The 25,967-nt window shown below is 44.7% G+C and overlaps 1 protein-coding gene across 4 annotated transcripts; it reads right to left on the bottom strand.

Moving 5' to 3' along the window:
* CNOT8 (CCR4-NOT transcription complex subunit 8) lies at positions 1 to 24,971 on the bottom strand. Of its 4 annotated transcripts, none has more exons than XM_053567094.1 (7): positions 24,711 to 24,971; positions 18,861 to 19,046; positions 13,853 to 14,046; positions 7,301 to 7,462; positions 6,009 to 6,153; positions 4,173 to 4,283; positions 1 to 1,505 (listed from the first exon to the last, which is right to left on the bottom strand). In XM_053567094.1, the coding sequence occupies exons 2-7, from the start codon at positions 18,975 to 18,977 to the stop codon at positions 1,356 to 1,358; spliced, it is 879 nt and encodes a 292-aa protein (XP_053423069.1). In that variant the 5' UTR covers positions 18,978 to 19,046; positions 24,711 to 24,971; the 3' UTR covers positions 1 to 1,355. The 4 variants fall into 4 exon arrangements, with proteins under 4 accessions (XP_053423069.1, XP_053423071.1, XP_053423070.1 ...); XM_053567096.1 differs by having other exon boundaries at positions 18,861 to 18,978; XM_053567095.1 differs by lacking the exon at positions 24,711 to 24,971 and adding an exon at positions 23,627 to 24,663.
* Positions 24,972 to 25,967: the final 996 nt, after the last annotated feature.

Here is a 25,967-nt window from a genome sequence, read left to right as displayed (position 1 = left end):
TGCCAGTGGTTAAAAAGAAATCTTTATTTTACAAAATTAAAAACATAAATAATATTTACAAGCATCTTAAATACCAGCTTATAATACTTGCCATCTTTGAATCATTTCAAATTGAGTTTTCCATAACCTTTAAAATTCAGGACTATTCTTCCACTTTAGTGAGTTACCAATTTTTACTTCTACCATTCCAAAAGAGTTTTTGGTTTCAAAATTATCCCTACCATAGTCATTAAAAAAAATACAGTGTATTTTTTAAGTGACTACTAGCTTTAAAAAAAAAAAAAAAGTCCTGAGCTTCTTACCCCAGTTGTAGGATAGTACTCCAAGAGAACTCTGTAAACCAAATTCCTTTACTGCCCTGTTTACATGTAACCACTGTAACTTTTTAAAAGACTTATATTTCTGATACTCACATTAATCCATCTCCCTAACTTCTCTTGTTTGCTGAAAGAAACATCAGGGAAAATGGAAAAAACAGGTGGGAGACTACAGATGACCATCTGAAATCATTACTGACAATAACCATAGACTTATGACCCAAAAATCTGATCTTACTAATTTCCTTCAGGATCAAATCCAGGATACTTTCCTACATGAACATTAAAATGATTTCAGATGATGCACATGTGATAGCAAATCTCAGTGGCACATGGAACGTAAGACATAAAAGACACTGCAGTGGTCAGCTTAATACCCACTCTGGAATTTCTCACGAATGAAGGTAGAATTATTTGCTTGTAAGAAAAGTTTCATTATCTGGTCTTCAAATTTCAGTACCAAGCAATTCATTTCCATATGGTAATACATTAAAGACTACCAAAGTGTGAGGAGGAAAAACAAATGTCCTCAAGGAGGGTGAGAGGAGGAAAAGAAGACTCAGTATCTATAACCCATTACACAAGAACACCATTTTTTCCATTTTCCTTGGATGCCGTCAGCTCAGCTGAGAATCACAGCAAAAATCTTCATTATCAGAGATTAGCAACAAATTTAAAAGAAAAAGAATGACAACAGGTTAAGAGTTATATACATTTTACTAGTATGTTTCGGACTTGTCCTGTATATTTAAAAAGGTGTCAAATGAGCCATGGATGCTGGTGGCAGGAGGCTACTGGAGAGGAGAGGCTCGGGGATGAGGAATAGGGAAGACTTGTTTACAAATTCAGAGCAAACTCCCCTCTTCTGGATCTAAAATAGACATTTTTTGTCTTCAGTAAAACAAAAGTCTTTCTGCTCAATGCAGATGGTAGGTACAGTTTGCTCAAAAGAAGCATTTTATCTTGGGGAAGAAGATCAGCGCACAGCACAGTAAGCACCACTCTGGAATCAGGCCCAACCTGCAGGGCCCGCTGCCATCACTGCGGTATGTTGTTGATAATCGCCAGGATGCTCATCTTCTCCTGGGCAGAGTCCACATCCTCATTCTGCTTCTGGACCACTCCTGTGCCTAAGCCATAGAGCCGCCCACAGTACTTGGCATCATCAATACTGTCCTCAAAAAACAACTGCAGAATGGGACAGAGAACCATGGTAAGAATCATGCCAGGAGTCATGCCAAGTATCAACACTACTACTTCAGTACCTCCCAGCTCTCTTAAAGCCTTGAAAATCTAGCAAACTAGAAAGAAACCAACTTAGCAAAGAAAGGCTCACAGTTTTCCTACACATAGTATTTTCATGCTCCTTTCTCAAAAGGAGAAAGGATCTGCTTTGGGCTCTCCTTTCTGAATAGACTTCTACTTGCCATGAATTCTTTTACTGGTTCTCTGTGCTGCTGCAGCTTAGTACAACTGCTGTCTTCTCTTTAACAGCCAGGGTAATAACTAAGAGCTTTAACTCTGAACTCGGACTGACTCATTTTGTGACCTTAAGCCATGCTTCCCCATCTATAAAATGGGATAATATGGCAGGGCACAGAGGCTCATGCCTGCAATCCTAGCACTCTGGAAGGCCAAGGCAGGTGGAATGCATGAGCTCATGAGTTTGAGACCAGCCTAAGCAAGAGTGAAACCCTGTCTCTACTAAAAATAGAAAAAACTAGTTGGGCATCATGGCAGGCACCTGCAGTCCCAGCTACTCAGGAGGCTGAGGCAAGAGAATAGCTTAAGCCCAGGAGTTAGAGGTTGCTGTGAGCTGTAACGCCACAGCACTCTACCCAGGGCTATAGCTTGAGGCTCTGTCTCAAAAAAAGTGTCAACAAAATCACTATTTTAATTTTTAAAAGTAGTTTCTCACTCCCTCTACCTTTGCAAATATATTTTAAAACATGAGTAAAGAAATTCACTAGAGTCTTTTCACTAATGAGTTATAGTAAACTCAGCATTATATTTAATAATTAACAGAATTTTGGGTGGCGCCTGTGGTTCAGTGGGTAGGGCACTGGCCCCATATACCGAGGGTGGCTGGTTCAAACCCAGCCTCCGTAAAACTGCAACAAAAAATAGCCAGGCATTGTGGTGGGTGCCTGTGTCCCAGCTACTCGGGACGCTGAGGCAAGAGAATCGCCTAAGCCCAGAAGTTGGAGTTTGCTATGAGCTGTGACACTACGGCACTCTACTGAGGGTGATAGAGTGAGACTCTGTCTCTAATAAAAAATAAATAATTAACAGAACTTAGCATAACCTAAGTAAATGATCTAACAAAAGTATTCCTATTATGGTAATCAGAGGGCAGGCCTGGTGGTCATGCCTATAATCTAGCAATTTGAGAAGGCTGACAGAGGATAACTGCTTGAGCCCAAGAGATCAGCCTGGGCAACATAGCAAGACCCCTCTCTAAAAAAAGTTGTTAAAACCTAACCAGGTATGGTGGCTCATGGCTATAATCCCAGCTACTCAGGAAGCTGAGACAGGAGGATTGCTTGAGCCCAAGAGTTCAAGGTTATAGGGAGCTATGATTGTGCCACCAAATTCCAGCCTGGGTGATAGAGAAAGGAAATGGAAATGGAGAAGGAAAGGGAAATGGAAACATAAAGGAAAGGAACAAAAGGAAAAGTAAAGAAAAGAAATCCGAAGAAAAGGGCGGCGCCTGTGGCTCAGTGAGTAGGGCGCCAGCCCCATATACTGAGGGTGGTGGGTTCAAACTCGGCCCCAGCCAAACTGCAACAAAAAAATAGCCAGGCGTTGTGGCAGGCGCCTGTAGTCCCAGCTAATCAGGAGGCTGAGGCAGGAGAATCACCTACACCCAGGAGTTGGAGGTTGCTGTGAGCTGTGACACCATGGCACTCTACCGAGAGTGATAAAGTGAGACTCTGTCTCTTAAAAAAAAAAAAATCTGAAGAAAAAAATAGCAAATAATTAAAAGGATTCGAGCTGCTAGGAAGACCCTGAGTATACTTCCGGACTTGGGTATACTTAGGTATTCTAGGCCAGGTGTGGTGGCTCACGCCTATAATCTCAGCACTCTGGGAGACGGAGGCAGATGGATTGCTTGAGTTCAGGAGTTCAAGAGCAGCCAGGGTAAGAGCAAGGCCTCATCTGTAAAAATAGCTAGGCATTGTGATAGGTGCCTGTAGTCCTAGCTACCTGGGATACTGAGGCAAGAAAACACGTAGGTCCAAGAGTTTAAGGTTGCTGTGAGTTGTGATGCCACAGCACTCTACTGAGGGTGACAAATAAAACTGTCTCCAAAAAAAAAAAAAAAAAAAGAGCATACTTAGATATCCTAAAGTGGCTTTCACTTCAGAAAGCTGCTTTTGCCTCTCTAACTACATTTGACATGTTGAACACCACAGTAAACAAAAACCAACTACTTTCAATGTGACCATCAACATCCAGAAGAAAGTATAAATGTTCAGGCTCGGCACCTGTACACAGTGGTTAGGGCGCCAGCCACATGCACCGAGGCTGGCAGGTTCGAACCAGGCCCGGGCCAGCTAACCAATGACAACTGCAAATAGCCAGGTGTTGTGGTAGTGCCTATGGTCCCAGCTACTAGGAAGGCTGAGGCAAGGGAATTGCTTAAGCCCAAGAGTTTGAGGTTGCTGTGAGCTGTGATGCCGCGTCACTCTACCAAGGGTGACACAGTGAAACTCTGTCTCAAATTAATTAATTAAATATTTAAAAAAAAAAAAAAAACTATAAATGTTCAACAAACTTCAGCCCACAAAAATCACACACCTCCTCAGCCTTCAGGAAGTTACTGCAGAGTCCCTTACATTCAAGGAATCTTACCTCTTTCATCCTGAAGAACGCCATTCCTGTCAGCAAGGAGTCCGAGCCTGCCTGGTGCTGCCTTCCAATTCTCTGCAAATCCAACTGATCAGCAACTTCCTGAAGACCTCCCTGGAGGTGTAAGGAAAACAAAGATAATATTACAAATTCAACATAACCACCAACGGAGTCAAGTAAGTCCATTTGTAAATTCACTTCATTCTGATGGCAAGGAGTGAGAACCAGCCATTTCCGGTCCTTATTAACCCCCTTTTAGCCCTTAACTCTTCTTCCTTTTTTCCAAATGGTACATTGTGTTGCCTTCTACTTTTTGTTCCTTTCCTATATTGTTAATTTTGCCAGACCTCTGCCTTTAAAAATCAAAATTACTGAGGCCGGGCTTGGTGGCCCATGCCTATAATCCCAGCATTCTGGGATGCCAAGGCAAGTGGATTGCCTGATCTCACAAGTTCAAGACCAGGCTGAACAACAGCAAGACCCTATCTCTAAAAACAGCCAGGCAAGGTCATGCACAGTAGCTCATGCCTGTAATCCTAGCACTCTGGGAAGCCGAGGCAGGGACTGCTTGAGCTTACAGGTTCGAGACCAGCCTGAACAAGTGTGAGATCCCATCTCTAAAAAATAGTTGGGCGTTCTGGTGAGTGCCTGTAGTCCTACCTATTCTGGAGGCTAGGGCAAGACAATCGCTTGAATCCAAGAGTTTTAGGTTGCTGTGAGCTATGACGCCATAGCCGGCACTCTACAGAGGGCAAGAAAGTAAGACTGTCTCAAAAAAAATAAAAATTAAAAAATAGCCAGGCATTATGGCAGGCACCTGTAGTCCCAGCTAATTGGGAGGCTGAGGCAAGAGGATCACTTGAGCCCAAGAGTTTGAGGTTGATAGGGGCTACGACACCACAGCACTCTATTGAGGGTGACAAAGTGAGACTCTCTTTCAAAAAAATAAATAAAAATAGAATAAAATAAAATAAAAATTACTGAAAAACAAGGATAAGGAAATAGTAAATGCTAATCCAATTCTATATAGTAAATATCTGTATTAACAATTTATTAGGGCAACGAGCTCTTAAAATGTCTAGGATTAAAAGCCCCTCTGAGAGCGAGGCATATGCTTGTAAGTCTCAGTTCTCAGAAGATTGGGGCAGGAGGATCACTTGAGCTGAAAGTTCAAGGCCCACTTGGGCAACACAGCAAGACCGTATCTCTTCAAAAAAAAAAATGAAGCCCTCAGCTGAGAACATGGTACACTACAATAGACCCATTCCCTAACAAACTGCACATAGACTTCATGCTGCCAACTGTTTGACTAAGCCCACTGGCCTCAAGTAAAGAATGCTGCCTTAGGATGAGGGAAGCAGAGGCTACCAACCACACAAATAGCTGTGCATATCAGCTCTTTATTACACCTTTCTAGCACATCCCTCGTGCCTAGCAGGCATTCAAGAATGTATGCTGAGGCTCAGTGCCTATAGCTCAGTGAAAAGGATGCCAGCCACATACACCAAGGCTGGCAGGTTCAAACCCGGCCCAAGCCTGGTAAAACAACAATGACAACTGCAACCAAAAAATAGCAGGCATTGCAGCGGGTGCCTGTAGTCCCAGCGACTTGGGAGGCTGAAGTAAAAGAATTGCTTAAGGAGTTGCCCAGGAGTTGGGAGGTTGCTGCGAGCTTGACACCATGGTACTCTACGAGGGCAACATATTAAGACTCTGTCTCAAAAAAAAACAAAAAAGAACATATACTGAACACATAGCAATTAAGCAAAATTAAGCCTGCTTTGTTGGTTTTGTTTTGTTTTGTTTTTTTACCACTGACATTAAGAAAACATTGCATACCTTAAGATTTTTACAACTCTTCATCAAGTATTTCACATCATAAATGGATGGAAAGAAAAGGTTCAGGATATGAAAGAATTCATGTTCCTCTTCTGGCAAACGAGAATCTGTAAGCAACTTTACCATGTAGCCAAAATCATAGCCACTACAAGGAAAATAAAGCATGGAAGTAAAAAAGCAGCAATTACCAGCCCCAGCATGCAATCACTTTATTTCTCAAAGCTTGTAACGCTACCCCATGTTAGGGACTTTCAGTGTGAAAGTAGTTTACCCTGCTGTAATCCAAACTGTCTATTAAATAACAAGACCAATATGGGAGACAAAGGTTTATAAACATGGAGTTGATTCATCAAAAATCCAGGAGTACAGAAAAGATAAAATGGCTCGGCGCCTGTGGCTCAAGCGGCTAAGGTGCCAGCCACACACACTTGAGCTGGCAGATTCGAATCCAGCCCGGGCCCACCAAACAGCAATAATGGCTGCAACAAAAAATAGCCGGGCATTGTGGTGGACGCCTGTAGTCCCAGCTACTAGGGAGGCGGAGGCAAGAGAATCGCTTGAGCCCAGGAGTTGGAGGTCACTGTGAGCTGTGATGCCACAGCACTCTACCCAGGGCAACAACTTCAGGCTACCCATGGCGACAGCTTGAGGCTCTGTCTCAAAAAAAAAAATAAAGATAAATGATATTTCCTAAGGGGAATCTGACTTTCAAGTACCTGGGAAACTGCAGGATAGCCACTTAGAAGAAAATAAGCTCAGTAACCCTTTCCACCCTCCGTATTTCCACTTGGAATCAAATTATACCCACTAATGGCCACAGGACAGAGCCTGATACTGTCTGAACCAAAATATTTTCTGCAAAACTAAAACATAAATTTAAGTTAAAACCTAAATTTCTGGGCGGCACCCGTGGCAGTGGGCAGGGCGCCGGCCCCATATACCAAAGTGGCGGGTTCAAACCCGGCCCTGGGCAAACCGCAACCAAAAAATAGCCGGGCGTTATGGCAGGCGCCTGTAGTCCCAGCTACTCAGGAGGTTGAGGCAAGGGAATTGCCTAAAGCCCAGGAGTTGGAGGTTGCTGTGAGCTGTGTGACGCCACGGCACTCTACCATGGGCAATAAAATGAAACTCTTGTCTCTACAAAAAAAAAAAAAAAAAAAACTTAAATTTCATCTTCTAACTCTAACTGATGAATAGAATAGAGCCAACTGCACTGCAGAAATGACTTAAGTGTTCAATTCCCTGCTCTATTGTAGCCAAAGGGAGAAAGATACACATTCTCTGGGAATGACCTGTGAAATGACAGCCATTTAACGTTGTCACAGAGAACCACTCCTGATGTCATAAGCAGCTCTGCAAAGTGCAATGTGTCAATCCCTTCTTCTTCATGCTTTTGAAACTGCAGTCCTGAATTAGCAAGAAGATCTATGGAATCCTGGGAGTACATGTCTTCTCTAAAAAACAAGGTGTTCGCTTATTAGGTTGTGGATAATGAAACCAAAGCAGTGAGCAACAATATTACCATTACCTTATACCTGTAATTATATTACGAGCATCTTGAAATGCCTTTCATAATTTAAGAACAGGTAAGTTTGCTTGGTGCCTGTAGCTCAGTGGCTAGGGTGCCAGCCACATACACCGGAGCTTCTGAGTTTGAATCCAGCCTGGGCCTGCCAGCTAGATAGAAAAGTACAATGACAACTACAACCAAAAAATAGCTAGGTGTTATGGCAGGCACCTGTAGTCCCAGCTACTTGGGAGGCTGAGGCAAGAGAATCGCTTAAGCCTAAGAATTTGAAGTTGCAGTGAGCTGTGACGCCACAGCGCTCTACCAAGGAAGATATGGTAAGACTCTGTCTCAAAAAAAAAAAGGACAAGTTTATTCTAGTATTTCAGCAAGCATGCAAAGATCATCTTATTTCTGTGACAAATAGAAAATGGAATTTAAAAAACAAACAAGAAAAGAAAGATTTTCCTCCATAGACTAAATTTTCTATTTATAAAAGATACATATTTGCTCATTGTCTTAAAAAATAATAATAAAGTCAGCTGGGGCTCCCCGGGCCTGTGGCTCAAGCGGCTAAGGCGCCAAGCCACATACCCAGAGCTGGCAGGTTCGAATCCAGCCTGGGCCCGCCAAACAACAATGATGGCTGCAACAAAAAATAGCCAGGCATAGTGGCAGGAGCCTTGAAGTCCCAGCTACTTGAGAGGCAGAGGCAAGAGAATCGCTTAAGCCCAGGAGTTGGAGGTTGCTATGAGCTGTGATGCCACGGTACTCTACCCAGGGGGAGAGCTTGAAGCTCTGTCTCCAAAAAAAAAAAAAAAAAGTCAGCTGGGCAAGCTGGCTCACACCTGTAATCCTAGCACTCTGGAACCTGGAAGAGCAAGACCCTGTCTCTACTAAAAATAAAAAAATTAACCAGTTGTCATGGTAGGTACCTACAGTGCCAGCTAACTACTTAGAAGGCTGAGGCAGTATTTCTACCTCTAGTAATGGGCTTTATGTGCTAGATTTTAATATCCTTGATCCTGGGCAAGTGTACAAATCTTTTTAAAAAGAAACATGGTTTACTTGCACAAAACTGATCAGTTTTGAGAGATCATTAATGCCCTTGAAGTAGTTTTTGTGGGTGTGAAACAGTGAAAATTTGAATTGGTCCCTCTTATTATAGTATTGAAATTAAGTCCACTTAATTTCATGTTCATGCCCTGATTTTATATACTTGTATCTATCAATAAACATTGTGATACTTGAAAAAAAAAACAAAAAAAAAAAGAAGGCTGAGGCAGAAGGATCGCTTGAACCCAGGAATATGAGTTACTATTGGCTAGGTTAATGCCATGGTACTCCAGCCTGGGCAACAGAGTGAGACTCTGTCTCAAAAAAAAAAAAAAATCAACCAACACAAAAATATTAAAAAGAGGCAGGCACGATGGCTCACACCTGTAATCCTAGTACTCTAAGAGGCCGAGGCAGATGGATTGCTTGAGCTCATGAGTTTAAGACCAGCCTGAGCAAAAGTGAGACCCTGTCTCTACTTAGGAAAAAAAAAAAAACTGAGGCAAGAGGATAGCTTGAGCCCAAGAGTTGGAGGTTGCTGTGAGCTATGACGCCACAGCACTCTACCCAGGGCAAAAGTTTGAGACTCTGTCTCATAAATAAATGGCCGGGAGCGGTGGCTCACGTGTGTAATCCCACCACTGTGGGAGTCTGAGGAGGGACAATTGCTTGAGCTTAGGAGTTCAAAACTTGCCTGAGCGAGAGTGAGACCACAACTCATTAAGAAAAAAAAAAAACAGCTCAGCACGTGTAGCAAAGCGGCAAGGGTGCCAGCCACATATACCAGAGCTGGGTTCAAATCTAGCCCAGGCCTGTCAAACAACAATGACAACTACAATCAAAAAACAGCCAGGCAGCCTGTGGCTCAAATGGCTAAGGCACCAGCCACATACACCTGAGCTGGCGGGTTCAAATCCAGCCCAGGCCCACCAAACAACAATTGATGGCTGCAACCAAAAAAAATAGCCAGGCGTTGGGGCGGCTGCCTGTAGTCCCAGCTACTTGGGAGGCTGAGGCAAGAGACTCGCTTAAGCCCAGGAGTTTGAGGTTGCTGTGAGCTGTGATGCCACAGCGTTCTACCCAGGGCGACAGCTTGAGGCTCTGTCTCAAAAAAAAAAAAAAAGAAAAAAAAACAGGAAGGCGTTGTAGTGTGCGCCTGTAGTCCCAGCTACTTGGGAAGCTGAGGCAAGAGAATCGCTTAAGCCCAGGAGTTGGAGGTTGCTATGAGCTGTGATGCCACGGTACTCAACCCAGAGCAATAGCTTGAGACTCTGTCTCAAAAAAAAACCAGCCAGGCGCTGCAATGAGCACCTATAATCCCAGTGGCTTCGGGAGTCTAAGGCCAGGGGATGCTCACAGATGAGTCTGAGATTGCAGTGAGCTATGACACCACTGCACTCTGCTCAGGGCACAGGGTCGGACTCTGTCTCAACAAAAAATCAGTAAATACACTTTACCCAGGATGACAGCTTCAGACTCTTGTCTCAAAAAGAAACAAACAAGGGTGGCGCCTGTGGCTCAGTGAGTAGGGCGCCGGCCCCATATACCGAGGGTGGCGGGTTCAAACCCAGCCCCGGCCAAACTACAACAAAAAAATAGCCAGGTGTTGTGGCGGGCGCCTGTAGTTCCAGCTGCTCAGGAGGCTGAGGCAAGAGAATCACGTAAGCCCAAGAGCTGGAGGTTGCTGTGAGCCGTGTGACGCCACAGCACTCAACCGAGGGCAGTAAAGTGAGACTCTGTCTCTACAAAAAAAATAAATAATAAATAAATAAATAAATATTAGCCAGGCATGGTGATGTGGGCCTGTAATCCCAGCTACCTAGGAGGTTGAGATAGGAAGATCTCTTCTTGAGCCCAGGAGTCCAAGGCTAGCCTTATCAACATTGTGAGAACTTGTCTCAAAGAAAAAAAAAAAGTCATAGAAACAAAGTATTAATGGTGGAAATGGGAACGAATACTCATACCTGTAATCTTAATCTTTTAGCAAGATAACCTGAGCTTAGGAGTTCAAGACTAGCCTGAGTGGGTGGCGCCTGTGGCTCAAGGAGTAGGGCGCCGGTCCCATATGCCGGAGGTGGTGGGTTCAAACCCAGCCCCGGCCAAAAAAAAAAAAAATACAGAGATACCCAAGACTAGCCTGAGTAAGAATGATACCCCATCTCTAAAAATAAGCCAGGCATTGTGGTGGCTGCCTGTAGTCCCAGCTACTCATGAGGCAGAGGCAAGAAGATTGCTCAAGCCCAAGGCTTTAAGGTTGCTGTGAGCTGTAACATCACAGCATTCTACCCAGGGTGATAGAATAAGACTGTCTCCAAAAAAAAATAGGGGCGGCGCCTGTGGCTCAAAGGAGAAGTAGGGCACCAGCCCCATATGCCAGAGGTGGCAGGTTCAAACCCAGCCCCAGCCAAAAACTGCAAAAATATATATATATATATAGAATAAAATGGTGGTTACCAAAAGCTATGGGGGAGAGAGAAAACAAATTGTTCTTTAGTGAATTTTATGTGATTAAGACACTCTAGAGGGCGGCGCCTGTGGCTCAAGGAGTAGGGCGCCGATCCCATATGCCATATATATATATAGAATAAAATGGTGGTTACCAAAAGCTATGGGGGAGAGAGAAGACAAATTGTTCTTTAGTGAATTTTATGTGATTAAGACACTCTAGAGGGCGGCGCCTATGGCTCAAGGAGTAGGGCGCCGATCCCATATGCCAGAGGTGGCGGGTTCAAACCCAGCCCCAGCCAAAAACCAAAAGAAAAAGAAACTCTAGAAATCTTTCATAACAACGTGAATGTATTTAACACTTTAAAACAATTAAGATAGTAAATATTTTTTGAGAGAGAGAGAGCGTCTCATTCAATCACCCTGGGCTCAAGTGATCCTCTTGTCTCAGCCACCATAACACACAGCTAGTTTTTCTACTTTTAGTAGAAACAGGGTATCTCTTTTGCTAGGCTGGTCTGGAACTCCTAAGTTCAGACAATCCACCAGACTGAGCCTCCCAGAACGCTAGAATTGCAGGCATGAGTCACCATGCTCACGCAAATTTTTTTTGATTACATCAAAATTTGCCTGCTATTCAGATTTCCTTTTTTTTTTGAGACAGAGTCTCACTTTGTTGCCCTTGGTAGAGTGCTGTAGCGGCACAGCTCACAACCTCCAGCTCTTGGGCTTAGGCGTTTCTCCTGCCTCTGCCTCCCAAGTAGCTGGGACTACAGGTGCCCACCACAATGCCCGGCTATTTTGCTGTTGTTGTTGTTGTTGCAGTTTGGCCGCGGCCGGGTTTGAACCCACCTCCCTTGGTATATGGGGCTGGCCCCCTACTCACTGAGCCACAGGCGTGGCCCAGCCTTCAGATTTGACTACACTTGATTAATTAACACCTACTTTCTATCATACTTCTATTATAATGGGTTCTAAAAACCCTGCTTTATAGATAAAACTCAATTCAGAAGTTGAGATGACTAACTCAAAATCATCAGCAAGAAATGACAAAATTGGGCAGTGCTTGTGGCTCAGTGAGTAGGGTGCCGACCCCATACACCTGGTGGCAGGTTCAAACCTGGCCCCAACCAAACTGCAACAAAAAAATAGCTGGGCATTATGGCGGGTGCCTGTAGTCCCAGCTACTCGGGAGGCTGAGGCAAGAGAATTACCTAAGCCTAATAGCTGGAGGTTTCTGTGAGCTGTGATACTAGGGCACTCTACCAAGGGTGACAAAGTGAAACTGTCTCAAAAAAAAAGACATTACAGAATTACAATTCAAATTACAATGATCTCCTAACTACAATTGGAACTTGACTTGATTTGTTATTTTAAACAGTTTTATTAAGAAATAATTCACTCAGGGCGAAGCCTGTGGCTCAGTCTGTAGGGTGCCAGCCCCATGTACCGAGGGTGGCGGGTTCAAACCTGGCCCCGGCTGAACTGCAAACCAAAAAATAGCTGGGCGTTGTGGCGGGCGCCTGTAGTCCCAGCTACTCGGGAGGCTGAGGCAAGAGAATCGCTTAACTCCAGGAGTTGGAGGTTGCTGTGAGCTGTGTGATGCCATGGCACTCTACCGAGGGTGATAAAGTGAGACTCTGTCTCTACAAAAAAATTTAAAGAAAAAAAGAAATAATTCACTCAGCTCGGCACCTGTGGCTTAAGTGGCTAAGGCACCAGCCACATACACCTGAGCTGGCAGGTTCGAATCCAGCCCGGGCCCGCCAATGAACAATGTTGGCTGCAACCAAAAAATAGCCAGGCGTTGTGGTGGGCACCTGTAGCCCCAGCTACTTGGGAGGCAGAGGCAAGAGAATCGCTTAAGCCCAGGAGTTGGAGGTTGCTATGAGCTGTGATGCCACGGCACTCTACCCAAGGTGACAGCTTGAGGCTCTGTCTCAAAAAAAAAAAAAAAAAAAGAAATAATTCACTGGGCTTGGCACCCGTAGTTCAGGGCGCCTGCCATATACACCAAGGGTGATGGTTTCACACTCTAAACAACAATGACGACTACAACAAAAAAATAGCTAGGCATTCTGGCAGGTGGCCGCAGTCAAAAAAAACAGGGCAGCACCAGCCACACAGGTCTGCTAAACAACAATAACAACTGCAACAAGAAAAATAGCCGGGCATTGTGGAGGGCACCTGTAGTCCCAGCTACTTGGGAGGCTAAGCAAGACAAGTGCTTAAGCCCAAAAATTTGAGGTTGCTATGAGCCGTAACACCACAGCACTCTACCGAGGGCGACATAATGAGACCCAGCCCTGGCCAAAAACTGCAAAAAAAAAAAAAAAAGAAGAAGAAAAAAGAAAAAGAGACAAGAGTCTCACTATGTCGCCTTCGGTAGAGTGTAGTGGCGTCACGGCTCACAGCAACCTCAGATTCTTGGGTTCAAGGAATTCTCTTGCCTCAGCCTCCCTGTAGTGCAGACTACAGGTGCCCATACAAAGCTCAGCTATTTTGTTTGTTTGTTAGTTTGTTTGTAGCAGGCTCAGGCCGGGTTCAAACCCACCAGCCCCAGTGCAAGTGGCCAGCGCCCTAATCACTGAGCAACGGGCACCAAGCCTGGGCTTTGTTTTCTTTTATTTACATTTTATTTTTTCTGTGAATTCACAGAAAATAAGGACTTTACTTTCTTGAGATTCCCTATGCCATCCCCTGCTTGATTGCTCTATCTAATACTTACCTGGGTTCAGTGGAAACAAAACTTAAAATTAATAAAATCAGTTAGAAATCAGTCTGCACAATGTAGTGAGGTCTAAGAACAACACTGAGAAGTGTCTTAGACACTTACGTAAGGTTAAATTTGAAGTTAAACTGCCAAGTATTGATTCCAGAAGGATATTCTCCCTTCTCATTCGTGAATGTAAGACCCAGCTGGATAATTTTTAAAAGGTCAACATTGCACCGCAAAAGCTGATACTGGTAATCTATGGAACTACGAAATTCACCAATTGGTCGTACCACAACACCTGGAAATTCTGTGTCCTGAAAAAGGAAAAAAAATCTCTCAACATAAGATTTCACAAAGCAGTGGATGTTTATTTATTTTTATAAATAAAATTTTACCTCAATTTGTAAGTTACATGACAAGTCCCAAACTTGGGCATAAAATTCTATCTTATGAGAAAAAAAATCTCTCAACATAAGATTTCACAAAGCAGTGGATGTTTATTTTATTTATTTTTTTTTTTTTGGCCGGGGCTGGGTTTGAACCCTCCACCTCTGGCATATGGGACCGGCGCCCTACTCCTCGAGCCACAGGCGCCGCCCTATTTATTTTTATAAATAAAATTTTACCTCAATTTGTAAGTTACATGACAAGTCCCAAACTTGGGCATAAAATTCTATCTTAAGGGGATGGGTAAATTCACAGCCACTGGGTACAGGGCACTATCTGGATTAAGGGCACATTCATAACTTTGACTCAAATCTGTACAAAAGCAAAATGTGTAACAAAATATGTGTACCTCCTAATATTCTGAAATTCAAAAAAAAAAAATCTCGGCTCAGCACCCATAACACCGTGGTTACAGTGCCAGCCACATATACTGAACGTGGCAGGTTCCAACCCAGCCCAAGCCAGCTAAACAACAAAGACAACTGCAACAAAAAATAGCCAGGTGTTTTGCAGGGCACCTATTGTCCCAGCTACTTTGTAGGCTGAGGCAAAGCAATCGCTTAAGCCCAAAAGTTTGAGGTTGCTGTGAGCTGTGACGCCACATACTCTATAAAGGGTGACATAGTGAGACTCTGTCTGAAAAGGAAAAAAAAACTAATCTTTGGGCAGCACCTGTGGCTCAGTGGGTAGGGCACTGGCCCCATATACCAAGGGTAGCGGGTTCAAATCCGGCACCAGCCAAACTGCAACAAAAAAATAACCGGGCGTTGTGGCGGGCACCTGTAGTCCCAGCTACTGGGGAGGCTAAGGCAAGAGAATTGCCTAAGCCCAGGAGTTGGAGGTTGCTATGAGGGCAATGAAGTGAGACTGTCTCTCAAAAAAAAAAAAAAAAAAGATAATAATAATAATAATTGGGCGGCGCCTGTGGCTCAAGGAGTAGGGCGCCGGTCCCATATGCCGAAGGTGGCGGGTTCAAACCTAGCCCCAGCCAAAAAAAAAAAAAATAATACTAATAATAATAATAATCTTCAAAAGAACCTATCAGCTAGACGCCTATAGCTCAGCGGCTAGGGTGGCAGCCACATATGATGGAGCTGGGGGTTTGAACCCAGCCCAGGCCAGCTAAGCAACAACGCAGTCTGCAGCAGAAAGATAGCAGGGCATTGTGGCAGGCGCTTGTAGTCCCAGCTACTTGGAAGGCTGCGAAGAGAGAATTGCTTAAGCCCAAGAGTTTGTGGTTGCTGTGAGCTGTGACGCCAAAGCACTCTACCCAGGGAGACATAGTAAGACTCTGTCGCAAAAAAAAGAAAAAAGGGGCAGCGCCTGTGGCTCAAGGAGTAGGGCACCGGCCCCATATGCCAAAAAAAAAAAACCACAAAAAAAAGAAAAAAAGAAATCTATCTTAAAATACTGATCATGTGGTTAACCTCCTGAAGAAGCACTAGACCCATGAAGCTTTCCACAACAATTTAATGATCCTAAAAAAGCAGAATCTGAATAAAGAGAGGTAGCTGAGTAACTACAGGTAGATTTGTAGTCAACTGAGAACATTCAAAGTTAAGAACATATGAATAAAAATACGAATAGAGGGAAAACAGCCATTCAAAAAAAAATTATAGGGGACGGCACCTGTGGCTTAACGGAGTAGAGCGCTGGCCCCATATGCCAGAGGTGGCGGGTTCAAACCCAGCCCCGGCCAAAAAAATAAAACTGCAAAAAAATAAAAAATAAATCAATAAATCAATAAATAAAATAAAATAAAATAATTATAGGCTCAGCACCTGTGGCACCCTAATCAGCCACATACATATCGATGCTGGCGGGTTCAAACCCAGCCAGAGCCAGCTAAAAACAACAATGACAACTGTTAACAAAAAATAGCCAGGAATTGTGCAGGGCGCCTATAGTCCCAGGTACTTGGGAGGTTGAGGCAAGAGAATCACTTAAGCCCAAGAATTTGAGATTGCTATGAGCTGTGACGCCACAGCACTCTACCAAGGGCGACATAGTGAGACTCTGTCTCAAAAAAAAAAAAAAAATCATGAAGAGCATGTTTAGCTTGAATATAAAGATTCAAATGAGATTATGGAATTCTGAATACCATGCTAAAGACTTAATTCAATAATTTCTAAAGCAGGAAATCACAAAACTCCATGCAGCTAATAATGAGGAGTAAAGCAAGCTGGACATGACAATGGTAATAAGTAATAGGGACTGGAGTAAAACAGAGAGCACATGCCCCTCTGCAGGAGGCTCTTTTTTTTTTTTGGTAGAGACAGAGTCTCACTGTACCACCCTCGGGTAGAGTGCCGTGGCGTCACACGGCTCACAGCAACCTTTAACTCTTGGGCTTACACGATTCTCTTGCCTCAGCCTCCCGAGCAGCTGGGACTACAGGCGCCCGCCACAATGCCCGGCTATTTTTTGGTTGCAGTTTGGCCGGGGCTGGGTTTGAACCCACCACCCTCGGCATATGGGGCCGGCGCCCTACTCACTGAGCCACAGGCGCCGCCCTCTGCAGGAGGCTCTTAACATCAACACAATATTCACCTTCCTCTAGCCACTCAATGTCAGACAGCAACATGAACCATATATTGCCAGATTGTTCTTTTTATTTTCCAGAGGTACCAGAAATCTGTAATTTAAATGAGGTCTCTTGATTTCTAAATGCTGGCATAAAATTTTTAAAACACTGTACAGTCGGCTCAGTGCTTGTAGCTCAAGCGGCTAAGGCACCAGCCACATACGCCAGAGGTGGCAGGTTCAAATCCAGCCTGGGCCTGCCAAACAACAATGAGGGCTACAAGCAAAAAATAGCTGGGCGTTGTGGCAGGCGCCTGTAGTCCCAGCTACTCGGGAGGCTAAGGCAAGAGAATCACCTAAACCCAGGAGTTGGAGGTTGCTGTGAGCTGTGACACCACTGCACTCTACCGGGGGCGATAAAGTGAGACTCTGTCTCTTAAAAAAAAAAATAACATTGTACAAATTCACCATATTTGTGGAACATTTGTGCCCTATAGGCTGACATAACTTTTGCTTCAAAGACTTAACAGAGTAACACTACAAAAATTCTCAGTTCTAGAAGTTTCATCCTTCTCAGATACAATACTACCTTAATGTTTCGTAAACACAACACAACCTTTCATCAAGTTTAATTTACCATGGCTTTAGTGGAATGATAATCTTTTTTTTCAAAATCTCTAATTAAACATTCCCTAAGCCGGTACAAGATAAGTCAAGCTGGGCATAGTGGCATGAACTTGTATCCTAGCTACCCAGTAGGCTGAGGTGCTTGAGCCCAGGAGCTCAAAGCTGCAGTGCAATAGGATTGCACTTAAGAACAGTCACTGCTGGGGCGGCGCCTGTGGCTCAGTCAGTAGGGCCCCAGCCCCATATACCGAGGGTTGCGGGTTCAAACCCGGTCCCAGTCAAGCTGCAACAAAAAATAGCCGGGTGTTGTGGTGGGCACCTATAGTCCTGTAGTCCCAGCTACTTGGGAGGCTACAGCAAGAGAATCACCTAAGCCCAAGAGTTGGAGGTTGCTGTGAGCTATGACGCCACAGCACTCTACTGAGGGCAAAGACGCTGGCCACATACACTGTGACTGGCGGGTTGAACCCAGCCAGGGCCAGCTAAACAACAATGGCAACTGCGACAACAACAACAACAAAAAATAGCCAGGTATTGTGGTGGGCGCCTATAATCCCAGCTACTTGGGAGGCTAAGGAAAGAGAATCACTTAAGCCCAGAGTTGGAGGTTTCTGTGAGCTTTGACGCCAGGGCACTCTACCTAGGGTGACAGCTTGAGACTCTGTCTCAGAAAAAAAGAAAAATAGCCAGGCATTGTTGCAGGCACCTGTAGTCACAGCTATTTAGGAGGCCTGCAGTCATAGCTACTTAGGAGGCTGAGGCAAGAGAATCACTTAAGCCCAAGAGTTGGAGGTTGCTGTGAGCTGTGATGCTACAGCACTCTACTGGAAGATGTAGTGAGTGAGACTCTGTCTCAAAAAAAAAAAAAAAAAAAAATAGTCACTGCATTCCAGCCTAGACAACACAGCAAGACACACACTTATTAAATAAAAAGGGCAACACCTGTGGCTCAGTGGGTAGGGCACCAGCCCCATATACTGAGGGTGGCAGGTTCAAACCCGGCCCTGGCCAAACTGCAACAAAAAAATAGCTGGACATTGTGGCAGGCACCTGTAGTCCCAGCTTCTCGGGAGGCTGAGGCAAGAGTATCACCTAAGCCCAGGAGTTGGAGGTTGCTATGAGCTGTGATGTTATAGTACTCTACTGAGGGCGATAAAGTGAGACTGTCTCTAAAAAAAAAGAAAGAAAAAATAATAAATAAATAAAAAGGGCTCAGCGCCTATAGCTCAGCGGCTAGGGCACCAGCCACATATACCGGAACTGGCAGGTTCGAATCCAGCCCAGGCCTGCCAAACAACAATAACAACTACAACCAAAAAATAAAAAATAGCCAGGTGTTGTGGCGGGCGCCTGTAGTTCCAGCTACTTGGGAGGCTGAGGCAAGAGACTCACTTAGCCCAAGAGTTGGAGGTTGCTGTGAGCTGTGACACCACAACACTCTACTGAGGACAACAAGCTGAGACTCTGTATAAATAAATAAATAAATAAATAAATAAATAAATGTTGAATTAAATAGAGTAAAGCTCCTTACCATGGCAATATAACTGTAACTGAGCACGATTTCGCGGATCTTCCTCATCTCTTCTTCTAGATTGCTGGCCCACACTTCACAAATAACCTGGCTATTCTCCACAAGTGCTGCAGGCATCCTGAAGAAACTTGAGAAGTCACTCTCACACTAGTTTTAGAGGGCAAGCCACACAATGTTTGATATGATCTAGATTCAAAAATGTATTTTGAAATCATGTAAGTTTACACACTGGCATAGATGTGAACAAAACAATGACATCAAAATATTTTACCATCACTTCGACAATTTAAGCTAAAACATTAAGATGATTATATTTAGGTTGAGCATGGTGGTTCATACCTGTAATCCCAACACTCTGGGAGGCCAAAGCAGGTGGATTGCTTTAGCTCAGGAATTTGAGACCAGCCTGAGCAAGAGAGAGACCCTGTCTCTACTAAAAATAGAAAAACTAGCCGGACATTGTGGCAGGCGCCTGTAGTCCCAACTACTCAGGAAGCTGAGACAAGAGGATAGCTTGAGCCAAGGGGTTTGACGTTGCAGTGAGCTATCGGGCCACAGCACTCTATAAGGATAACTGAGACTCTGTCTCAAAAAAATAAAATAAAATAAATTTTTAAGTTCTTATTCTCCATGTTATATGACAGGGAAATTTGCTTTGTCAATACTCACACACACACACACAAATTCTTTCTGAAGAAACTTTTGCCCATGAAGATCTCTAAGCAAAGAAGTGAAACCGCTACCTGAAACCAATTTTTCAGCCCTCTGCAGACTATTAAAAGGCTAAAATAGTCCCATTACCACAAATATGCCCTTATCCATGACTTTCACATCACTGTGCACAGATACCAAATCATAAAAATATTCCAAAAGGAATCACGTCAGCCATTTTATGTTTCCTGGGCTCTCCGAAAGCCTGGAAGAATGAGGACTTAACTCTCACACTCAAGACTTTCTACCCCTATCACAAATATAGGCACCGAGCTCTTCCTGTGATCACCCCAAAAAGGAAATTCTTTTTCTCTACAATCCAAAAGTCAGATACAACCACAGGCAATTAACTAGTTTAATATAGTGCCTCTTTAGATTTGTGCAAAAAGATAATGAACTAAGGGATTTAAGTGGTAAACACCAATCACACTTGCTAATTTGAACCTTGGAAAAGCATGATAATCAGAATTTGGGTTATTAACATAAACTTTAAAACATACAATATTAAATAAACCAAGCAGCAATTCAAAAGTAAGAATAAATTGGCAGGTATAAATATTTTGACCAAAAAACAGAACAATTCATTTTTCCAGAGGAAACTATATGGGGAAAGTATTCAGCCTCAGGGTAATGCTGTTATTACAGCAAGCCCAACATGAGAGACTTAGTTTTAAAAGACCAAAAGCAGAGTTTATCATAAGGTGTTTACTTCTAAGGCAACCCCACCCCATGGACCCTCAACAGGGGGCTCTAGTATGTGTATCTAAAGGAAAATTCCTGGAAACAGTAAAATGAATATACGTAGGTTCCAAAGGACCAAGCAAGAAAAATCTTTGCTCTCTACTTTCAAGACTAGCAGATTCAACAATGAGAATCTGGAACAAACTAAAATTGGTATCAAGTATCATTATTTCTCTGAGAAATCTATTGGTTTGTCAGCAACCCTTGAAGATTCCATTTATTCAAAATATCTTACACTTCTACAGATGTTTCTCTGAAATTATAGTTTTTGTTTGTTGTTGTTTTCAGACAGAGTCTCACTTTGTCCTCCTCAGTAGAATGCTGTGGCATCACAGCTCACAGCAACCTCAAACTCTTGGACTTAAGTGATTCTCTTGCTTTAGCCTCCCAAGTAGCTAGGACTACAGGAGCCCACCATAACACCCAGTTATTTATAGAGGCAGGGTCTCACTCTGGCTCAGGCTGGTCTGTAACTCATGATCTCAGGCAATCCACCCACCTTGGCCTCCTGGAGTGCTAGCATCATAGGTGTGAGCCACCACTCCAGCCTTGAAAGTATAGTTTTTAATTGGTTGCTCCTCCAACAAACATAGGTGGAAACTTCTTTTTTTTTGGGAGACAGAGCCTCAAGCTGTCGCCCTGGGTAGAGTGCTGTGCCATCACAGCTCACAGCAACCTCCAATTCCTGGGCTCAAGCTATTCTCCTGCCTCTGCCTCCCAAGTAGCTGGGACTACAGGCACCTGCTGCAACGTCCGGCTATTTTTTGGTTGCAGCCGTCATTGTTTGCCAGGTCTGGGCTGGATTCAAACCTGCCAGCTCAGATGTATGTGACTGGCGCTTTAGCAGCTTGAGCCATAGGCTCAATGCCGTACGGTCATTGTTGTTCTTAGCAGGCCTGGGCCAGGTTCGAACCCGCCAGCCCCGGTGTACATGGATATGGCTGAGCTACTGACACCAAGACTCCTCCTGTTTTTGTTTTTGTTCCATTAAAGGCTTGCCAATGAACAAATAAAAGAACATGGGGGGGCGGGGGGAGTTCAGGCCAGGAGCAGTGGCTTCATGCCTTGTAATCCTAACACTCTGGGAGGCTGAAGCAGAGGATCCCTTGAGCTCAGAAATCTGGAATTGGGACCAGCCTGAGCAAGACAGAGACTCCATCTCTACTAAAAACAGAAAAAAAATTGGGCGGCGCCTGTGGCTCAGTGAGTAGGGCGCCAGCCCCATATGCCGAGGGTGGCGGGTTCAAACCCAGCCCCGGCCAAACTGCAACCAAAATATAGCCGGGCGTTGTGGGCGGGCGCCTGTAGTCCCAGCTGCTCGGGAGGCTGAGGCAAGAGAATCGCGTAAGCCCAAGAGTTAGAGGTTGCTGTGAGCCATGTGACGCCACGGCACTCTACCCGAGGGCGGTACAGTGAGACTCTGTCTCTACAAAAAAAAAAAAAAAAACAGAAAAAATTAGCTAGGTGTTGTGGCAGGTGCCTATAGTACCAGCTACTCGGGAGGCTAAGACAGGAGAATCACTTGAGCTCAGGAGTTTGAGGTTGCTGTGAACTAGGCTGATGTCATGGCACTCTAGTCTAGACAACAAAGAGTCCGTCTGGGGTGGAAGTTGGGGGTGGAACACAGCCTCTTTGCCTACTTGCCCGGGCAATGGAGGTCCATTCGATGTCTATGGTGAATGTATCTTACTTTGTAAACTTTCTTACTTTATAACAAGTCTTTCTCTTCCTCAATAAACTAATAAACTGTTTCATGCTTACCTTAAAAAAAAAAAAGAGGTTCAGACTGAATACAGAGTGAATTACACTATCCCATCATAATTAAGAAAATGCTGCGACTCAGAATTTGAGGTTCCTAACTTTGCTTAAGATTTTCCCCTGGAATATATGGAACACCTCCTGGGTGTGGGACACAGCTACAACAGGGACTTTATCTAACAAATGCAAACATTGTAACCTAATCATCCTAATTGTTTATACCTTCATATTAATTTAAAATTGAAAAAAAAAAGCCTTTTCCCCTGCAAAACGGCTTAAAACTATTTTTCTATGTCCATTTAATGCTAAACCAGTACCACTTTCTTATTTCCCTAACTGAAATAAATGCACTTCCTTTCTGCTGTCATTTCAAACACAAGCAAAACGTCTTTAGGAGAAGTGATAGGTATCACTCTTGGGTTTTTGAGAGATGACTTCCATAAAAGCAAAAGCAACAAAAGGTCCAGAAGCAAAAAATGCCTTTGGTCCCCATTCACAAAGAGATTTGTTTTTTAAAAACAAACTATTATTTCCTGCAGTTTATATGGGGCCTGAAAAAAATATATATACCTATTTTTAAAAAGTTAACCACCAGGGCGGCACCTGTGGCTCAAGGAGTAGGGTGCTGGCCCCATATGCCGGAGGTGGCGGGTTCAAACCCAGCCCCAGCCAAAACTGCAAATAAATAAATTAATTAATTAATTAAAAAAAAAAAAAAAGTTAACCACCAGGGCAGTACCTGTGGCTCAGTGGGTAGGGCGCCAGCCCCATATACCGAGGGTGGCGGGTTCAAACCCAGCCCTGGCCAAAAAAAAAAAAAACCTGCAAAATAAATAAATAAATAAAAATTAAAAAGCTAACCATCCTTATACATATCTGACATACAAGTCCAACCACTGGCAAAAATACATAAGACATTTTTGCGGCAAACCCTCAGCCAGGAAGTACATGGAGAAATAACAGTTTGCAAGCCTCTTGCAATGCCACTCAAAAATTGAAGAGGAATTACACTATGTCTATTTAACATAAAAAATTCCTTAATATGCAGTCCAGAAAAGAGAAAACTGCAACTTTAATACCAGCAATTCTGCCTTCCACTTTCCACTCAGTGAGCACATGTTCCAGAATGAACCTAAGATAGGACCACAAACATACTGTTCCTTGGTTTGTCTTCTTCCTTTTAAGCCTCCTCTAGGCAAGCACCTCTCAGTGCATCTCACACAGCACCATGACTCTAACCCTTACCCTGTGTTTACTTGCCCAACACAGACTCTGTAAGTAACCTAATTACTTTATCTGGGTTACCAGCAAAGAAACAGTAACAAATTTCAAAGCTGAAAGAAAAACTGTACTAGATTTAGTCAGAAACAGGACTGCCATCTCAACCTTTGCACACTCCTAGGGAACTTTTGAGGATAATTTTGATTCTATGCAGGGTTTATCTCACAGTATGACTTAGAACTTAACTCCAAGAAGAGCTACATATGAAACTGTACGAAAAGGTTTTCACCAACACACACCCTTACGAATTACTGAGATCCCTGCCCTGTGCTCACCTGTGCAATGTGCTCAGGTCGGTCGTTCCTGTTGACTTGCAGTGTAAACTTCTCCAAAACAGAATTCCTTATTTACACAAGAAGACTTTGAAGAGCAACTAACGATAAAGCCCCCGAAAAGTTTTCCCTGCAGGCAATCCACCAGGCCTTACGCGGGGAAAGAACGTTAGTTTGAGCCTGGTTTTTCTGGTCTGGTTTTGTTTAAGCCTACGTGTACAAGGAACGATAAACATCACTTCCCTGTTCTAGAGGACTAAACAAAGGCTTTGCCGTCCATGATTAAGATGAAAAAGGAAGTGGCACGACACGTAAAAAGAAATGGTAGCAGTGCGGAAGAGGGTCCTCTGGCACTCGCCCACCCCCAAACAGCGTTGGAAAACACCGCCGCGGACTCAACCGTGGCTCAAACGGTTCTTAAAACCACCCAAGTAGCCCAGGTCTGTAAGCTGGCTCCTCCAGAGGAACCGCACTGGTTCATAAAGTCATAGTCAGCAAAGAACAGTTGTGGGCCCGCAAGAACTAAGGAGGAGGTAGTGAGTTAGAAGGGGGAGGCTCATAAGGTTCCAAACTCAAGTCCTCTCCCATACTCTCTCCCGTCATCATTCTCTTCCCGTTCAGGATCACCCTTTCACTTAAAACTACACTCAGCCTTCCCCTTCTCCTTCTAACACCCCATTCTTTTTCTTTCGTAAAGCAAAGATGTTAAAATTACAGTCCTTAGCATCCTTCAGACCTAAGTTCGAAGCCAAGCCAGGCAACATCCTACTCGTATGGCCTTGCATAAAGCACCTCTTTCGTGCCTCAGTTTTCCTATGACATAAAATGGGTTTGATGACAAATAGTATACACCTCGGAGGATTGCAGTTGAGATTAAATAGAATGAAACATATAAGGTACTTTAGTTATGGCATATATCAATAGAACATTATTGTGTAATGGTGGTTATTACTACTATTCAGTGGGCTTCTTTCCCTCCAACACCCTGCCCCTCACATGCCTCTCTCGCCTTCCTCCAACAGGCCCCCGATGGCCTACCACTCTTTCATCTCACGCTCCTTTCTCCGATAACCACGGATCCTCTTACCCTGACCAGCAGGGCCCGCGAAGCGCTAGCTGGCGGGCTGGCGGGCTGACACCCCGACAGCAGCGGCAGTAGCCCCTGACCCGAAGCTCTCCTTCTACCCGGGATCCGCTCCTAGAACCGAGCAAGCCAGTGAGATGGGCGCCTCCGTGCCCAGAGCGGCCTTATGTTCAGCTGCAAACAACCTGGCTGCACCACTCTACCCACCCGATCCTCCCGACTCGCCTCCTCTCTAGATTTGCTCCAGGCGCGTGCGCGCGCCCGCTCACTCCCGCTCCACCCGCTTTGCGCCCCCGGCGAGTCCGTGCGTGTTCGTTCTGCTCCGGAGCTCGCAGGGAGCAGTGCGCAGGCGTAGAACCAAGAAAGCTGCGCAAAGAAGTTGGGGTGGGGTGGGGCGGGGCAGCTTCGAAGAACGCAGGCGAAAGGCCTAAGGCGGACCTTAGGCCTGAATCACACGAGTAGTAGCGCTGGCGGAATTCAAACACGATCCTTAACTCCTCCTCCATTTCGTTTCCTTTTACGCGCGCTCAAGGAAGGGGCGTGGTATATAGCTAGTCTCCCTCTGATGGGCGTGGCCTAGAAGACCTAAGGCCGAGGGAAAGGCGTGGCCGGTCGGACCAAATCGCTGAAGTTGCCACGGCTCCTCCACCTCGCTCGGAAAGACCGTTAAGGTTGTTGACAGGGAAGGCCTTTGGGGGAGAGCCTGAACTCTACTCCCGTGCCAGTAAGGCCCATGGATTCCCTCACAAAGCATCTTCCTCAAGGGTTCCTTTCAGACACAATTCGTTGGGGCTGGAGTGGCACCCCCAAAGCGACGCTGTGTGTCGTCCGCCAAGGCCCGCCTCGGTTCCCGCCTCACAGAGCCGGGAGAGGAGCGTTGCCACAGCAACTGGCCTGCGGAGGCCTGCCGGACTTGCAAAGGGGACAGCGCCTCCAGAGGTAAAAGCGACCACAGGTGCTTTCCAGAAGCTCGGCGACCTCGGCGGACGCACGGTGGGCCCGCCAGATCGAAGTTTCCAGAGCCGCAGGGCCCAGGCCTAGCACAAGAGTCACAGCTCACAGCAATCTCCAATTCCTGGGCTTAAGAGAGTCTCTTTCTGTAGTCCCAGCTGCTCGGGAGGCTGAGGCAAGAGAATCGCGTAAGCCCAAGAGTTGGAGGTTGCTGTGAGCCGTGTGACGCCACGGCTCTCTACCCGAGGGCGGTACAGTGAGACTCTGTCTCTACAAAAAAAAAAAAAAAAAAAGAGAGTCTCTTGCCTC

This window comes from Nycticebus coucang, chromosome 17, assembly GCF_027406575.1.
Source record: "Nycticebus coucang isolate mNycCou1 chromosome 17, mNycCou1.pri, whole genome shotgun sequence".
NCBI classification, from domain to species: Eukaryota; Metazoa; Chordata; class Mammalia; order Primates; family Lorisidae; genus Nycticebus; species Nycticebus coucang.
Note: the sequence above shows the minus strand (reverse complement) of the source record. Positions and strands in the feature narration are given on the sequence as shown.

Bases quoted from the DNA above. Each gene is read 5' to 3' on its own strand.
- CNOT8 (XM_053567094.1), bottom strand. From the start codon at position 18,977: ATGCCTGCAGCACTTGTGGAGAATAGCCAGGTTATTTGTGAAGTGTGG. The intron at 14,047-18,860 runs GTAAGGAGCTTT...TTCCTTTTTCAG, and splicing joins GTTACAGTTATATTGCCATG to GACACAGAATTTCCAGGTGT. The intron at 7,463-13,852 runs GTAAGTGTCTAA...CTTGTTTTTTAG, and splicing joins AACTTCAAATTTAACCTTAC to AGAAGACATGTACTCCCAGG.